General features: G+C 37.7%; 1 protein-coding gene across 1 annotated transcript in view; it reads right to left on the reverse strand.

Moving 5' to 3' along the window:
* LOC122808968 (immunoglobulin kappa light chain-like) overlaps window positions 1-16,239 on the reverse strand; it is a 716,203-nt gene extending 699,964 nt beyond the window's left edge. The window contains exons 1-2 of the mRNA XM_044080134.1: window positions 16,129-16,239; window positions 15,355-15,666 (exon numbers count right to left, since the gene is read on the reverse strand). Of these exons, the coding sequence (XP_043936069.1) occupies window positions 15,355-15,666; window positions 16,129-16,168 (352 nt within the window). The 5' untranslated portion in view covers window positions 16,169-16,239. The remainder of the gene's footprint in view (window positions 1-15,354; window positions 15,667-16,128) is intronic.
* Window positions 16,240-16,465: the final 226 nt, after the last annotated feature.

A 16,465-nucleotide genomic window follows, 5' to 3' on the forward strand; every position in this document is an offset into this window, starting at 1 on the left:
TCCTTGAATTTTCTGTTCATTTTTCCTATATAATAAGCTGTGCAGATACTACAAGTTGCCTCATATACTAGGTTCCAGCTGTTGCAATTCACTAGCCCTTGGAAAGTATATATTGTATTTGTTACAGGATGTATAAATGTATCTTGTGTGTTAATCCAAGTGCATGCTTTATAGAAACCACATTTGCATGTACCTCTGTTAGGCCTTGTAGCAGCAGCCTGAGTGATATCATTTCTCATCTCTATTCCATATTTTTGGCATAAAAGCCTCTTTAGATTCTTTTTGTTCTTAAATGCAAACCTGGGTTTTCCTCCTACCAGTTCTTTAATTCTAATATCTGAAGTTAAAATCAGCCAATATTTCCTAATAGTGCCACATATAGCTGCATTGTCTGTGCTTTATGTGATCATACACCTTACTTTGTGTTCTTTGGAGCAGTTTTCTTTATTCTGCTTCATCTCTTGGTCGCTCCTCTTAGAATAATGAGGTTTACCTTTAAGTTCGCCTATTCTCAATATTTGCTCTTTGCATTTAGTAATCTTTTTTTCTTTACACCCACTTTAAAAAAAAAGTTATTCAACAGTTTCTCATGTTCCATCAAATAAACGTCTTCATTTGTACAAAGTTTAGATAGTCGTACTGCTTGATTGTCCACTATATTGTGGAAAATATGTCTGGGATGCATACTTGATTAGTGTAGCATATGATTACGCCACATAAGTTTTCTGTATATGTCTGGGATGCATACTTGAGTAGTGTAGCATATGATAACTCTACATAGGTTTTCTGTATATCAGTGTTTCAATACCTTTTATAGGATCTAAACTCAATTTCACATTTAAAATTCTATTTCATGATGTGAGCTTTTGACCTGGAATTTCAGGAAGGTAGTTGTCATGCTCAAAAAATCAATGAAATTGTTAAGTGAAGTTTCACGTCCTTCCCATGCAATAAATATATCATCCACAAATCTACTATACATTAGTAGTTTGTTGGTCCAAGTATTTCTGGTGTCATGCAACCATTCCTTTTCTCATTGGGCAAGTACCAGACTGGCATAGCTATTAGCAGGGGTTCCCCATTGCTACCCCCATCTCTGCCAGTAATAAGTATTGCCATAAGTAAACACATTGTTTTCCAGTACCAATTCTAGTAAACTGCAAATTAATGGGGTATTAGATATAAATGGACTAGCAAATTTCTGAATGGATTCTATGCCAGTCTTGTTTGGTATGCACGTAAATAAACTATTTACATCCCAAGTTACCAAAAACAAGTCTACAAACGAGCATCTATTTTCCATACTTCATTCTAAATTTTGCAAAAAATCTGCTGAGTCTTTTATAACAGTGTTTGCTCTGCTCAATAGCTTCTTTAATTCATTCTCCAGATAGATAGATAGTGGCTCTGTAACCCAGCCTCTTCCTGCTACTATTAGACGCATTGGTGGTTCGAGGCAGTCTTTGTGTATTTTAGGCAGTCCACTAATTACTGGCACAGCTGGGTGAGAGACTTCAAAAAAGTCATATTGCTCCTCACTTAGCAGTAACCCAGAAATATTTACTTATACTTATATATCACAAATGCACTTTATAAGCACTTGCAAGAGTGCATGGATTATGCAATCCCTAACAGAACCAAGATGCTATCCTCCAAAAAAAGGAAGCCAGTCTGGTGGTCCCCTGCCATAAACAAACTCTACAAGAGAAGAAAGAAACATTTGCAAAAAAGAGTAAAATCCCATGATTAGAGAAACTCCCAGGTCAGCCTCAGTAAGAAGCTGAGATCCATATTAAAATCCTCCAAAGCTAGTTACAAAAACAAAATTGCCACTGATTCTAAAGACAACCACAAAGCATTCTATAGCTATGTCAAGAATCTCAATGGCAACACTCAGATTTGCTCTGAGTTACAGCACAATTGCACTAAATATACAGAACCTACTGATATTGCCAACATCCTGGCAGATAGGTTCAGTGCTAACCCCCCCCCCCCCCCACAGCCCCTAAAGGGCCCATCTCTATACCGGAAGAATGCAAAGTTCCTATAATTATGGCTGCACAGCTAAAAACCACAATCTCTGAAGCCAAGAATACAGCATCCATAGGACCTGACAACATCCCAGGCTGTGTTCTACACAAACTACAGAATGAACTGGCACCACACCTAAGTACCATGTTCAATCATAGCCTCACCTCAGGATTTGTGCCCACTGAATGAGGCACAATGATGGTTATCCCACTCCACAAAAGGGGAGCCACCACAGACCCCGGGAACTACTGCCCCATTAGCTTGACAAGCCTGGTCTGCAAGGCTATGGAATATATCATAATGGAACTTATAAACAATGACATTGGTAATCTCCAAACTCTGGACCCCACCCAGTTCAGGTTTGTAAAAGGCAGATCATGTCTCCTAAACTGATAGACTTCTTTGAAGTGGTCACCAAAGCTGTAGATGAAGGTAAGGTGGTTCACACAGCCTATCTAAATCTCACCAAGGCTTTTGACACCACCCCCACTTTACAGATAAACTCACTACACTAGGTATAAATCCCTATGTCACAAGATGGGTTGCCAACTGGCTCACTGAAAGAACCCACACCGTGAAAGTAGCAGACTCCAAATCCTACTTCAGACCAGTGGCAAGTGGAGTACCACAGGGTTCAGTCCTGGGTCCTCTCCTGTTTAGTATCTACTTCTCTGAAGTACAGGCTAACACAAAAGGTCTTTGGCTAATGAAGTTCACAGATGACTGCAAACTAGGAGCCATAATCGAAACTCCTAACGATGTGGACATCCTACAAACGGGCCTCACTGAGACAGATGCCTGGTGTCAAAGCCATGGCCTAAGCTCAATGCCAAAAAGTGCACTGTCATCCCTTTTGGTAAAAACTCTGTACCCATAAACTACCATATAGCCGGTAACCTACTTAACACCAAAAGTGTGATACGAGACCTTGGGACACAGATAGACAGTAGTCTCTCCTTTGATAATCACATTGCCACAGTAGTCGGGAAATCCTTCTACACTGCACACCTCATCACAAAAGGTCTCTCATCCAGGAAAAAAGAGGTCATTGTTCCCCTCTACTTGTCACTCATTAGACCCATTATAGAATACAGTGCCCCTTTTGGTGTGTACCTCACAAGACATCTACAACAACTGGAATGGCCACTGAAATACCTGACAAAGAGGATTACCAGCCTCAAACAGATGCCCTACTCAGATTGTCTGAAAAACTCCAGCTTTAGTCCATCGCATATCGCCTACTCAGAGGCAATGTCTGCCTAACATACAAAGCTATGTCAAACCCAGAGCTGTTGGACATGCTCCACTTAAAGAAATCCCAATCCCTCCAAGATACAAACTCTAGGGACCTAAACCCTGTCATCACAATAAACAGAATATGCTGGAGGCATAGATTTCTGTTCCAGTGACTTCCCATACTCTGGAACAAACTACATATCTATATCAAACAAAGCTCCTCATTAGCAAAATCTTGATGATTGGATGGGAGATAGGAAATTCACCCCGGTGATCATCTCTGTGGCTCTGCTCGACAGGGTTACAGGAAAATAATTTTCTTGGGTGGCAAAAGCCAGGGTACCTTTTTGGCTAGGCTTATATAGGCCCTAGGGCCAATAGCCTAGTACCTACCTATGAACCTAATTCATTTTGCTCACTGTTTTAATACAGCTCCACAGAGGTAGGCAACCAGCTACTGCTCTGCTGTATTCATCTGTGCAATCCAAGGAATCTGTTGCAGTCTGCTAATCATAAGGAAAATGTTATACTGTATTTGCAGTTTTAAACTGTATTTTTGCTATACTGCTGATTATTTAAAACTGTTCTTCCTGATTTGTTGCACTTTTTGTCTGCTGTAGCATAGACTAGATTCAGACCTGCTGAAGAACAAAACTGCTTGCTAAATTGAACACAAAACCAGGCTGCCTTTTGTTTGAGAGGGCCCTCCTGCACCCTCTTGGCAGGAGAGTGCAGTTAGGACTCATCTGATTGAAGGTTGCTGGCACAGGGCTCGGTTTTAAGCTTTTTTATTACTTAAATTGTTTAATTCAGTTTGCTCACTGTTGAAACTTAAGCCCTCTGCTTGTGCATGTTTGTGCTTCTTTTGACACAGCTCCACACAGTTAAGTGACCAACCAGTGTTTTGCTGTATTCATTTGTTTATGTGTAGTGCCCCTCCATGTACCATCATGCACTACCACACAGTGGGTGTAACCACCAGTAGTTATAGATGCAAAAACTTCAATAGATAAATTTTCCCTTAGCAGTTTCCCCTGATTTGGCCGAGAAGTCTTTAAATTGTGCTTAGCAGCTCAGAGATCATCTCAGCTGTGCTTTTGCCCCTTAAACAGTCCCACATCCTCCAAATCTACAATACTTTCATACTATTTTGAGAACTCCCACTAGTATAGATCCTTTATAGAGCACTGCATTAGTATAGACCCTGTCTAGAAGACCCAGTTATACCACACCCCTCTATTTTCTCTCCCCACTGTGAAAACAAGATTTAACCAAGCATTATGGATGGTCAGTTTCCCTCCATTTCTCCTGCCAGCCTGATTGACATGAGTATCCTGAGGCAGTGTAGCAACTGCCTGATGTACACTGACAACACTCTACTCCTAAATCACCCAAGTACAATTTGTGAGATATGGATCTACACTAAGAATCTGGAATCCTTGCTCTCTTGTGCACAGAACAGTAACACTGAACAGGTTGCCAGCTCACATCCTACAACTCCTACACAAACCATGCACTCAACACATAGGTTCATAGGTGTATACTAGATTAATGGCCCTGTGGCCTTTACAAGCCTAGCCCATAGAAGTGCCCTGGCATTGTGCTGCACGTCATTAGTTCCCAGTGCCTCTATCAAGTAGAACCACTAGAGTGATCCCGGGGTGAACTTTCTATGTCCCATCCTCTTGAAGAGGACTAGTGAGGTGCTCTGCTTGACATGTATGGGAAGTCTATTCCAGAGCATGGGCAGTTTCTGGGTTATGAGCCTGTTCCCCCAACATGTTCTGCTGATTGTGGCATTGAGGTTTAGGTCTCTGGAGCGTGTGGTGTGGAGGGATTGGGATTTCTTTAGATGCAGCATTTCTAACAGAGCTGGGTCATAAGCCATTGTACGAGGAGATACTCACCAGAAACCTACCTAAACACAACAGACCTTCCAAACACAAACATGCTACACCTAATACAGCACTTACAGCACTCTGTATGCATAAAAACACAATCACCAGTGCCTCACCAAATAAGCACTTAAGGCAAAGCACATCTAAACCAAATTTTAGTCATAAGAAAAAAAAATGAATGTGCCACCTCTTCATCTCAAATATTAAAATAACTGCAACACTCAGTACAAACCTCAGTTAGTTGGAAGCTTGGAAGTTCTTACAAGAACTGTTAAGCTGTTACAAACAACAGTTTAAATTGAAGCTTTCTAAAACTGTTGAGATGTTAACAGCAGCTGAAACACTCTTGATACAAACAGCAGTTAGAGTGGAAGTTTGCTGGCTCTTACAAGAACTGTTGGGCTGGTAAGAACAGCTGAAGCACTCTTGATATAAACAGCAGTTTAAGATAAAGCTTACCAGATCTTACAAGAACTGTTGAGCTGTTAAAAACAGCTAAAGCACTCTTGATACAAACAGCAATCTACGTAGGAGCTTCCCAGTTCTAATTAGACTGTTAAAAACTCTTTATTATATAAAACAAATAGTAAAACAACAGTAAAATACAGGATAAGTGCTTTTGGTTATGCTTAACCTTCTTCAGATCCTGTTAGAAGTAAGAAAAACTTCCTTTTTATATACAAAGCAGTTGCCACTCCCATTCTGAAGACATCATTCCTTAAAGTGAAAGCTTAGATTGTATTTATTTTTTTATTTCTCAGGCCTCTCTCTTTTAATATAGGTTTTAGGGGTACTACCCCATTCAGGCCTGAGGGATATTCTGCTCTCAGATCTATAATCCACCTTGCTTCTTCAGCTTCTGTTTTATTCATTAGGTCACCACCTCTTATACTTTCTTTAATGTTTGATAAAGCCATAAATCTAAAAGAGTGGTTCTCACATCTAGAGATATGTTGGTAGAGAGAACTAGTTTCTACCTTGTTTCTTATATCACATAGGTGGCGAAGAATATGTTCCTTGAATTTTCTGTTCATTTTTCCTATATAATAAGCTGTGCAGATACTACAAGTTGCCTCATATACTAGGTTCCTGCTGTTGCAATTCACTAGCCCTTGGAAAGTATATATTGTATTTGTTACAGGATGTATAAATGTATCTTGTGTGTTAATCCAAGTGCATGCTTTATAGAAACCACATTTGCATGTACCTCTGTTAGGCCTTGTAGCAGCAGCCTGAGTGATATCATTTCTCATCTCTATTCCATATTTTTGGCATAAAAGCCTCTTTAGATTCTTTTTGTTCTTAAATGCAAACCTGGGTTTTCCTCCTACCAGTTCTTTAATTCTAATATCTGAAGTTAAAATCAGCCAATATTTCCTAATAGTGCCACATATAGCTGCATTGTCTGTGCTTTATGTGATCATACACCTTACTTTGTGTTCTTTGGAGCAGTTTTCTTTATTCTGCTTCATCTCTTGGTCGCTCCTCTTAGAATAATGAGGTTTACCTTTAAGTTCACCTATTCTCAATATTTGCTCTTTGCATTTAGTAATCTTTTTTTCTTTACACCCACTTTAAAAAAAAAGTTATTCAACAGTTTCTCATGTTCCATCAAATAAACGTCTTCATTTGTACAAAGTTTAGATAGTCGTACTGCTTGATTGTCCACTATATTGTGGAAAATATGTCTGGGATGCATACTTGATTAGTGTAGCATATGATTACGCCACATAAGTTTTCTGTATATGTCTGGGATGCATACTTGAGTAGTGTAGCATATGATAACTCTACATAGGTTTTCTGTATATCAGTGTTTCAATACCTTTTATAGGATCTAAACTCAATTTCACATTTAAAATTCTATTTCATGATGTGAGCTTTTGACCTGGAATTTCAGGAAGGTAGTTGTCATGCTCAAAAAATCAATGAAATTGTTAAGTGAAGTTTCACGTCCTTCCCATGCAATAAATATATCATCCACAAATCTACTATACATTAGTAGTTTGTTGGTCCAAGTATTTCTGGTGTCATGCAACCATTCCTTTTCTCATTGGGCAAGTACCAGACTGGCATAGCTATTAGCGCAGGGGGTCCCCATTGCTACCCCCCATCTCTGCCAGTAATAAGTATTGCCATAAGTAAACACATTGTTTTCCAGTACCAATTCTAGTAAACTGCAAATTAATGGGGTATTAGATATAAATGGACTAGCAAATTTCTGAATGGATTCTATGCCAGTCTTGTTTGGTATGCACGTAAATAAACTATTTACATCCCAAGTTACCAAAAACAAGTCTACAAACGAGCATCTATTTTCCATACTTCATTCTAAATTTTGCAAAAAATCTGCTGAGTCTTTTATAACAGTGTTTGCTCTGCTCAATAGCTTCTTTAATTCATTCTCCAGATAGATAGATAGTGGCTCTGTAACCCAGCCTCTTCCTGCTACTATTAGACGCATTGGTGGTTCGAGGCAGTCTTTGTGTATTTTAGGCAGTCCACTAATTACTGGCACAGCTGGGTGAGAGACTTCAAAAAAGTCATATTGCTCCTCACTTAGCAGTAACCCAGAAATATTTACTACGAGTGAGACTTTGTGGTTATCTAATTCACTTTTCTTTTTTCCTCTCTCTACTTGCCGATCTAGGGCTCCGGAATGTTTTTGTATGTAATAAAAAAGGAAGTTGTTGCATGAGGGGTACATGTGTTGATCCTTTTTTTAGGGATTGTTCCAGTCATATTATCAGAAATCGAAGCCATTGTTGTTTTTCCTACTTCAGTCATAGAATCTTCTTTCCGTGTTTGTACCACAATTTCACCTTCTTCTTGATGAATTATACAACCATTCTTCTGTTTCATTGCCACTGTATCATATGCCTTATTAGCATGCACATCAATCTGCACTGCTAGTCCTTGTATATTTTCCCGTTTTTATTATTATTATTATTATTATTATTATTATTATTATTATTATTATCATTGTTGGTTCTGTTACTGAGCTTCCTAAAGGGTCTGAACCCTTTTTTTGATGGTTCTGAAACCAACTGCTCTGGGGCTACATCTCACTTCGTTGACAAGTTTGAGCCTTCTCGTTGTTCTTTTGGCCATTTTTAAAATCTTTATAGTCTCTAGCTAGTTTGCCACATTTAACTACTTTAAATTTAATATCATAGGCATCCATTTTTTTCTTGTAATGTAATCAGTTGTGATAGATTTCTTTCTGTCAGATCCATTTCTTCTAGTTCTCTTTGTTTCACTTCAAGCAAATTACTAAGTTCTTCCTCATGGGGCTTAAAAAACTCTATGAGAAGTTTCATATAACTAAAACTTGTTTAAATATTCAGCTTTAGCCATTTTGCTAGCAAGTCACGATATGCATTGCCATAGCTTGGCATGCATCTAACTCACAGTCCCCTAGGAATTACTTGATGATGAAGGCAGGCCTCCATATGGAAGTGCTGCCATTGTAAGCGTTTCAACTTATATGCGGCATTTTCCACTTCCTTGAATACATCAACAAAATTATTCTTAGCTTCCTCAACAGAGCTCACCTGTATTTCATTGCTTTCCAAGTTCAACATTAATAATGGATTCAGTGAACCTAATTGAAGGTTCATAGCCGTCCTTTTATTTACAGCTTCTAAAGAATTGTTTCTGTTTAATAAATTATCCATATTCTCCATGCAAGCAAAGCAGTGTGGTGTGATAGACAAATAGAAATACTAAGCACAAACAGCAAATCACACCACTAAAGGCTGTTCAAACAAATATAAAATGAGTGCTTTAGCTGTTTTTAACAGCTCAACAGTTCTTGTAAGAGCTGGTAAGCTTCATCTTAAACTGCTGTTTATCAAGAGTGCTTCAGCTCAGGGATGGAAGAACATCCCACTCTGTTTGAACAAACAAATAAGATAACTTGTAAAATCCTCTAAGGACAACTTTAAAAAAATTAGCAACCATAGCTAAAGATAATCACAAGGCATTCTTCAGCTATATCTGTAACCTAAAAGGTAGGACCCAGATGTGTGTTGAACTGGCTGTGGATGGCATCATACACATGATCCTGCAAAAATAGCTAAACTATTAGCCATCAGGTTTGGCAAAAATGTCACCTCCATCCCCTCCAAACATTCCACAAAGAATTCCCTCTATATCTCCCCCATTTTGCATCTCCAAAAAAGTAAGTCATTAATGCTCTCTCCAAGGCCAAAAACACATCCTCTATGGGACAAGATGTCATCCCAGGTTGCATTTTAAATGGTCTAAAACATGATTTTGCAATTCCACTAGGTAGTCTCTTCAACCACAGCCCAAGTATTGCTTTTGTCCCTGCTGAATGGAAAACAACAATCATCATCCCCTTTCATAAAGGGGTTCAGCAACAAACCCTGGGAATTACAGACCCATAAGCTTAACCAGCCTTATCTGTAAGGCCATGCAATGAATCTTCATGGACCTTATATATAATGATATAAGTGATCTCCAAACCCTTGATCTGGCACAGTTTGGTTTTGTCAAAGGCAGGTCATGCCTATTAAACCTGATGGACTTTTTTGAAAATGTCACCAGAGCCATAGACAAAGGCAAATATGTGCATAGTGCATAGTGCATACATCCTACCTTGACTTAGTCAAGGCTTTCAACACAATCTCACATTTGGGCATCATTGATAAACTCTCTCAGTTGAATATCAACCCTTAGGTTGTCAGGTGAGTTGCTAACTGGCAGATCACACTCAGAGTTGGGGACTTTACTTCAACCAGCAGACCTGTCACCAGTAGGGTTTGACAGCAGTCAGTGCTGTGCCCCCTACTTTTTGGAATATACCTCTCAGAAGTTCAGGCCAAAACAGAGGGGCTGTAGCTGACTAAGTTTGCTGATGACTGCAAATTAAGTACAATTACTGAATCCCCAAACAATTTCAATATACTTCAAGAGGGATTTATACAAACTGATGATTAGTCCCAAAGACATGAACTCAAACTCATTGCTAAAAAATGCATTATTATCCCCTTCAGCAGAAATTATATCCCTGCAGACTATTATATAAATAATAATACCCTAAGTAACAGCCCGTTAGTGAGAGACTTGGAATGCAAGCTGACGTAGCCTAAACTTTGACCACCATTTGTCTACTGTGGTAAGGGAGGCATTCTACTTCACACACCTCATTAGCAATGGCATTGCCTCAAGAGTAAAAGAGGTCATGACACCCCTGTACTCGACTTTCATCAGGCTAATAATTGGGTACAATGCTACCTTTGATATGTACTTTACAAGGTACCTGCAGCAACTTGAGAGACCTCAGAGATTTCTAACCAAGAAAATGCAGAGTCACCAGTACATGTCATACATTGATAGACTGAAGTTACTGTCACTGTACTCAGTAGCATACAGAATACTTAGAGGGGATTTGTGCCTGGCCTACAGAGCAATCTTGGATCCAAACCTAATGGAAATGCTGCACATCTGCAAGTCAAATAGGACAAGGGTCATCCACTCCAGGGGCCTTTACCTGGCCTGCGACATAAACAGGACATGTGGAGAGACAGATATGTCCCTCAGAGATTGCCACTCCTCTGGAATAAGCTTCCAATTCCACATCAAACAAAGCCACTCTACGACCCTGTTAAAGTGTAGACTGGATAACTAGATGGGAAACCATAAATTCCTGCCAGAGATTTCACCTGTGACACTCCCAGATATGGACAGTTGTTGCTAACTAAGACCTTGAGTTTAGGCAAGACCCTTTATATCAGGTTTCTCTTGTATTACATTGAGTACACACAATTAGGCTTCTAAAGACCTTCAGGTCAATAGCCCAGTAACCACCTATGAACCTATGACAAAGGCCTAAACTAAGGAGAGGTTTTAAATATTGCTCTTATAAATTAGAAAGTTGATAAAACAACAGGTCGTGCAATTGCAAGCATATTTTGAAGGATATAAAGTCTGAAGCTCAAATATCTGTCATTATTTAGTGACTTCAATTCTTAGTGAAGTGCCAGAAAAAAACATAAATTTAATAAGAAACAGACTAAAAATACAACACAAAAATCTGGACATTTTGCAAAAATTTGAACATTTGGAAGCTATGCAATAATCTATTCAAAGCATTCCATATATGTATTAATCTATTCAAAGCATTCCATGTACCCACTCCTTTCTGAAATTTACCACATTCTTTTCACTTTATCTTAGCTTTTTCTTCAGTTCTGTCTTCTCTTCTCTTCCCTTACATCTAACTGAATATAATGCATATATTGAACATTTACAGTGTATGCTGCAATTTATACAAGTCATGCAATTTGTCTTACATTTTAAATCTTGATAATATAACAAGCTAAATGTTCATTTTCACAAGAATTTTAATTCCTTTTCCAAAAAAAACCACCACCATACTTTAGCTGTCTATTTATCTAGCCATCTAGCTCTGCTCTCTGTTGAAATGTCAGCACTTATAATCCTTAATGTTGACATGATTTTTAAAAAGAAAATGAAAATGCAAGAGAGCAGTGAATATTAAACATCTCTCTTCTCCTTACAACTTCCAAACTCATATATACTAACTCTGAGATCACCATACCTCTGAGAAAAGGGAGTATTCTGAGAAATGGCCATCTTGGACGTAATCTATGTAAGTATACTTGTTTAGCCATTCGGTCTCATCATTACAGGACTCACTAAAGCAGGTCCCGATATTTGAAATGTCTACTGTCTAACTTACTATCTGTCTGTTTAACAAGTTCTGTGAAGCTGGAGATAAGTACTTCCAAACTCTGCACACTGCTGTGAGTAGCTACAAATTTGCCATAACTTAAAAAAGATGAGAGAACTGATGTTTTTATTAGTAATTTGTGAACTGTATTCAAACTGTTTTGCTTTACCAGACTATTTGCAGAAACCTCTACTGATGGACCTCTACTGATAACAATATAGTCAGTTATTCATAACACTACCTGCAATGTCTTCATTAAAATTTGAATGGAATTTGAATGCATGAAATACAAAGCTATTGAAACCTAACAGGCTGTTATTCCTCATTTCAGATTCCATTCTTTCTTATGGTAGTCTAACTTTAATTAATGTCTTTGTTAGTCTAGAGTGTTTATTGTTTGACTTTGACATTAATCAGTTCTATTTAGCATTAAAGTATAATACCAGAATTAACAACTAATTTATAGCACTTTTTATGTGAAATTAATCATCTGTTCTAAATGATGTCATATAGTCAATTTCAGAGTATAATTAGGATTTAACAACTTTCATTTAGGCATGTGCCTTTTACCAAATTTACTGCATTCTTTTAAATTTTGTTGCAATCTCTTCAGGGCTAAATTGTTTAATAACTTTAAAGGTAAGACTTGCATTGCTGATCAGTGGTAGACAGGAGGCTTATCTGATTTTGTTGATAATATGTAGTCAAAGCACGTAACTTGAATGGACTTTTTTATCATCTTAGTATTTGCTCCACATTTAGAAACAGATGGAACTGCTTTTATTTCTGATTCTGGAAATGTTTACTCTGTTATCCCTTTATAAACTACATAAACTTTTCTTCGTAAATAATAAAACAAAGGTTCTTTAACTACTGGTGCAAACTTCACCCCCTGTAACCACCTGTCATATCCCAAAGCATACCTGACTCCAGTCCTCTACCTAGTATCTCCATAGAGCAGGTCATAACCGTGCTCTCCAAGGCCAAAACACAGCTCTATGGGACCGGATAGCATCCCAGGCTGCTTACCAAACATCCTAAAACTGGACCTTGTGTAACCACTTGGCACTCTTTTTAACCACAACCTTAGCACTGGCTTTGTTCCAGCAGAGTGGAAAACAGTAACAGTAATTTTCTTACACAAAGGGGGTCCATCAACTGACCCTGGGAACTAAATACCCATAAGTCTATCCAGCCTTATGTGCAAGGCCATGGAAAGAATCATCATGAACCTTAGTAACAAAGACATAGGTGACCTTAAAACTCTCGACCCAACCCAATTTGGCTTTACTAAGGTAGATCATGTTTATTAAACCTGGTGGACTTCTTTAAGAATGTCACCAAAGCCCTGGATAAAGGCAAATCAGTACATACTGTCTATCTCGACTTAGCCAATGCTTTTGACTCAATTCCCCACTCAAGCATCATTGAGAAACTCTCCCATATATCACTAGATGGGTAGCCAGGTGACTCACCAACAGAAGATATACAGTCAAAGTTGGGTATTCCACCTCTACCGGTCGACCATTCACCAGTGGCATACCACAAGGATCTGTGCTGGGCACTCTACTGTTTGTAATCTATTTCTCGAAAGTCCAGGCAAAATTAGATGGCTTGTGGCTTATCAAGTTCACCGATGACTGAAAACTGGGTACAATCACTGAGTCCCTTAACAAAGTTAATATATTACAAAAGGGGTTAACACAGCCAAATGATTGGTGCCAAAGCCATGCACTCAAACTAAATGCAAAAAAGTACATTATTATCCCCTTTGGAAAAAGTGATGTCCCTGCAAATTACAGTATAGACAGTACCTCCCTAAGCTCTGACCAAGTGGTGCAAAATTTAGGCATGCAGGCTGATTGCAACCTAAACTTGTATCACCATGTATGCACAGTAGTAAAGAAAGCCTTGTACATTATATACCTTATAAGCAAAGGCATCTCATCCGGGACTAAGGATGTTATTACTCCTCTGTACTCGACCCTCATCAGATCAGTATGAGAGTATAATGCTCCTTTCTGTATGTACCTAACCAGGCACCTGCAGAAGCTGGAGAGACTACAGAAGTTTCTTACCAAGAAAATTTAGGGTCTTCAAAATATCACCTATAAGGATAGACTGAAAACTCTGTCACTGTACTCTGTATCTTATAGGCTGCTGAGATGCGACTTATGCCTGGCTTACAGAACAGTTTCTGACCCTGCCCTAATGGAAATGCTACACATACATAAGTCAAATGAGACAAGATTCACTCACTCACGCCAGGGATATTAACCTAGCCTGTGACATTAACAGAATATGCTGAAGAGATATATATGTTTCCCAGAGATTACCACTCCTCTGGAATAAACTCCTAATTCATGTGAAGCAAAGTTCCTCAATGACCCTATTAGCCTACTAATCTCCTATGAACCTATGAACTTACAACTGCATCCAAATATATTTATACACAAATTGCAAAATATATTATTATTGGATAAATTGTTTTTAATTTTTTTAGAAGAAAGAATGTAAGAAAAGGCGTGCATCACTGATTCTTACAAAAATATAGTTATTTTAAAAACAGATATTGACTTTGGTAGCATGTTTTGTTTTCTTTGTCAGAGTTTTTTCATTTGCAAGTACAATAAATAGATGTGCAGCAAAGGTATTACTGCGCTTCAGTATATTGCTTACTCAGAATTATATGTCTGCTTTCATTAGTTCTACAGAATGTCATTGCTGCTCCCCATGATTACTGATATCCATGTAGCTCAGACTTCTGATTCTAATGAGGAACATATTGTTCACAACCCATTTCCTGAACACATTGTTCAGCCTTTCATTATAAAAAATCCAGCCGTACATCATCTGCATTTAACAAATAAGTGCTAGTTAAAAATCTATATAAAAAGAATATTGCATGGCATTTCTGGTTTGCATGTCAAATAATTTATTATACTCAATTATTTGAGTAGCACTTTGCAAAAATGCATATTACACAGGAAATGCAGTGGAAAGTATCACAGATGAAAAGTGCGTTATTAATTTATCTTGATGCAATATTGTCTGTATGTAATGAAGATATCTCTGTATTGATCAGTTATGCAGAAATATATTTTCAGCATGATAAACAACTGATACTATGGGCTGCGATCACACTAAAGTACTGTGTGATCTCTTAATATGCTATATGAAGCATGATCCTAATTGAACACCTGATTTGTTATCCAGATGTCATAATCCAAATGGATTTTTAATATTCAAACTATTATTTGAAGAGATTGCTAGTATTACATGTTATTATAACGAGAGCAGTTTTATGACAAAAAAATAGCAGTTAAAGACCAAGCCTAGTGCTTCAGACTAAACAAATAACATTAACCCCTGAAAATTTTCAGCAAGAAACATATTGACTGTATTTTTCTACACTTGACAACATTGCATTTACTGAATTATTTGAATTATCTTTCTTCTTTACTTGCTTACCTGAGACAATGAGTTTTGTTCCATTTCCAAAATAACTCTGTGTAAACCAGCACAACGAACAAAAATATGTTCCAGAATCAGTTATTGTTAAGTTGTTAATTTTTAATATACACATCTTATTCAGCTGTCCCCCAGATTTTGAGGATTCCTGCTCTCTACGTATTCGCTGAGGATGCTCTGCATACTTCTGGAAGTACCATACTATGTCATGGCAATATGCAGCAGAAGTAAGAATGTTGCAGGTAAGATTAACAGAGTCTCCAGGATGAAATCTCACCAGCGCTGGGAACTGCTCCACCTGAGTCTTCACAGCTGAAAGAAACAGTATTCAGAATTAAAGCTCTGTTAATGTTCCATTATTAAGGCTATATTCTCATAAAGCCTGTTTAAAGGCATACATGTTCAGGTGAAGCCGTAAAGTTTTCATTGTAAGACGGTGGCAGCATTTGTTTATTTTTAGTAACAGAAGTAAATATAATGCTACAATGAACAGAATTTTGACACCAAATTCCAACTCCAGTTTTAAATAGCTGAAAGTTTAATTAATTAAAGTTAATAATTCTGAAGGAGGTATTATTTATTTATTTATTTATTCATACATTGGCATTATGTCAATATACTTTGGACTACAACTTTCTATATTCACTAATTGATCTAATCAGCTGTGTTTCATAGTACACAGAATTTCAGTCCTAACTGAGGATATTCTTCAGATTTTTTATATTTTAAATAATAGTATTTACATGAATTTCAGATGCATTTCAGTATACTAACCTGTTAAGCAGACAAAAAGAAGTAACACTCTATCTAACATTGTACAACTTGCACAAAAATGCAGCTGGGTATAATGTGACTCCCATCTGTGTAGGTGTAATATTTGAGTATGAAAACATCTGAAAGATCTTATATATAAATGCTTCAACTGTCAGATGATGGTAGCCTTTTTGTATTATTAGTATGTGGTTTGTGGTTGAAAATGATTTGTACTATAACTTTCTATGCTCACTGAGTAAACCAATCAGCTTTGTTTCCAGAGTACAAATTTCATTCCTAACTGAGGATAATCTGCAGATTTGTTAGTGGTTATCTATGGATGAAATCTATAATCTTA

Source organism: Protopterus annectens, chromosome 8.part0 (assembly GCF_019279795.1).
Source record: "Protopterus annectens isolate FY-2018-M chromosome 8.part0, PAN1.0, whole genome shotgun sequence".
In the NCBI taxonomy this organism is placed as follows: Eukaryota; Metazoa; Chordata; order Ceratodontiformes; family Protopteridae; genus Protopterus; species Protopterus annectens.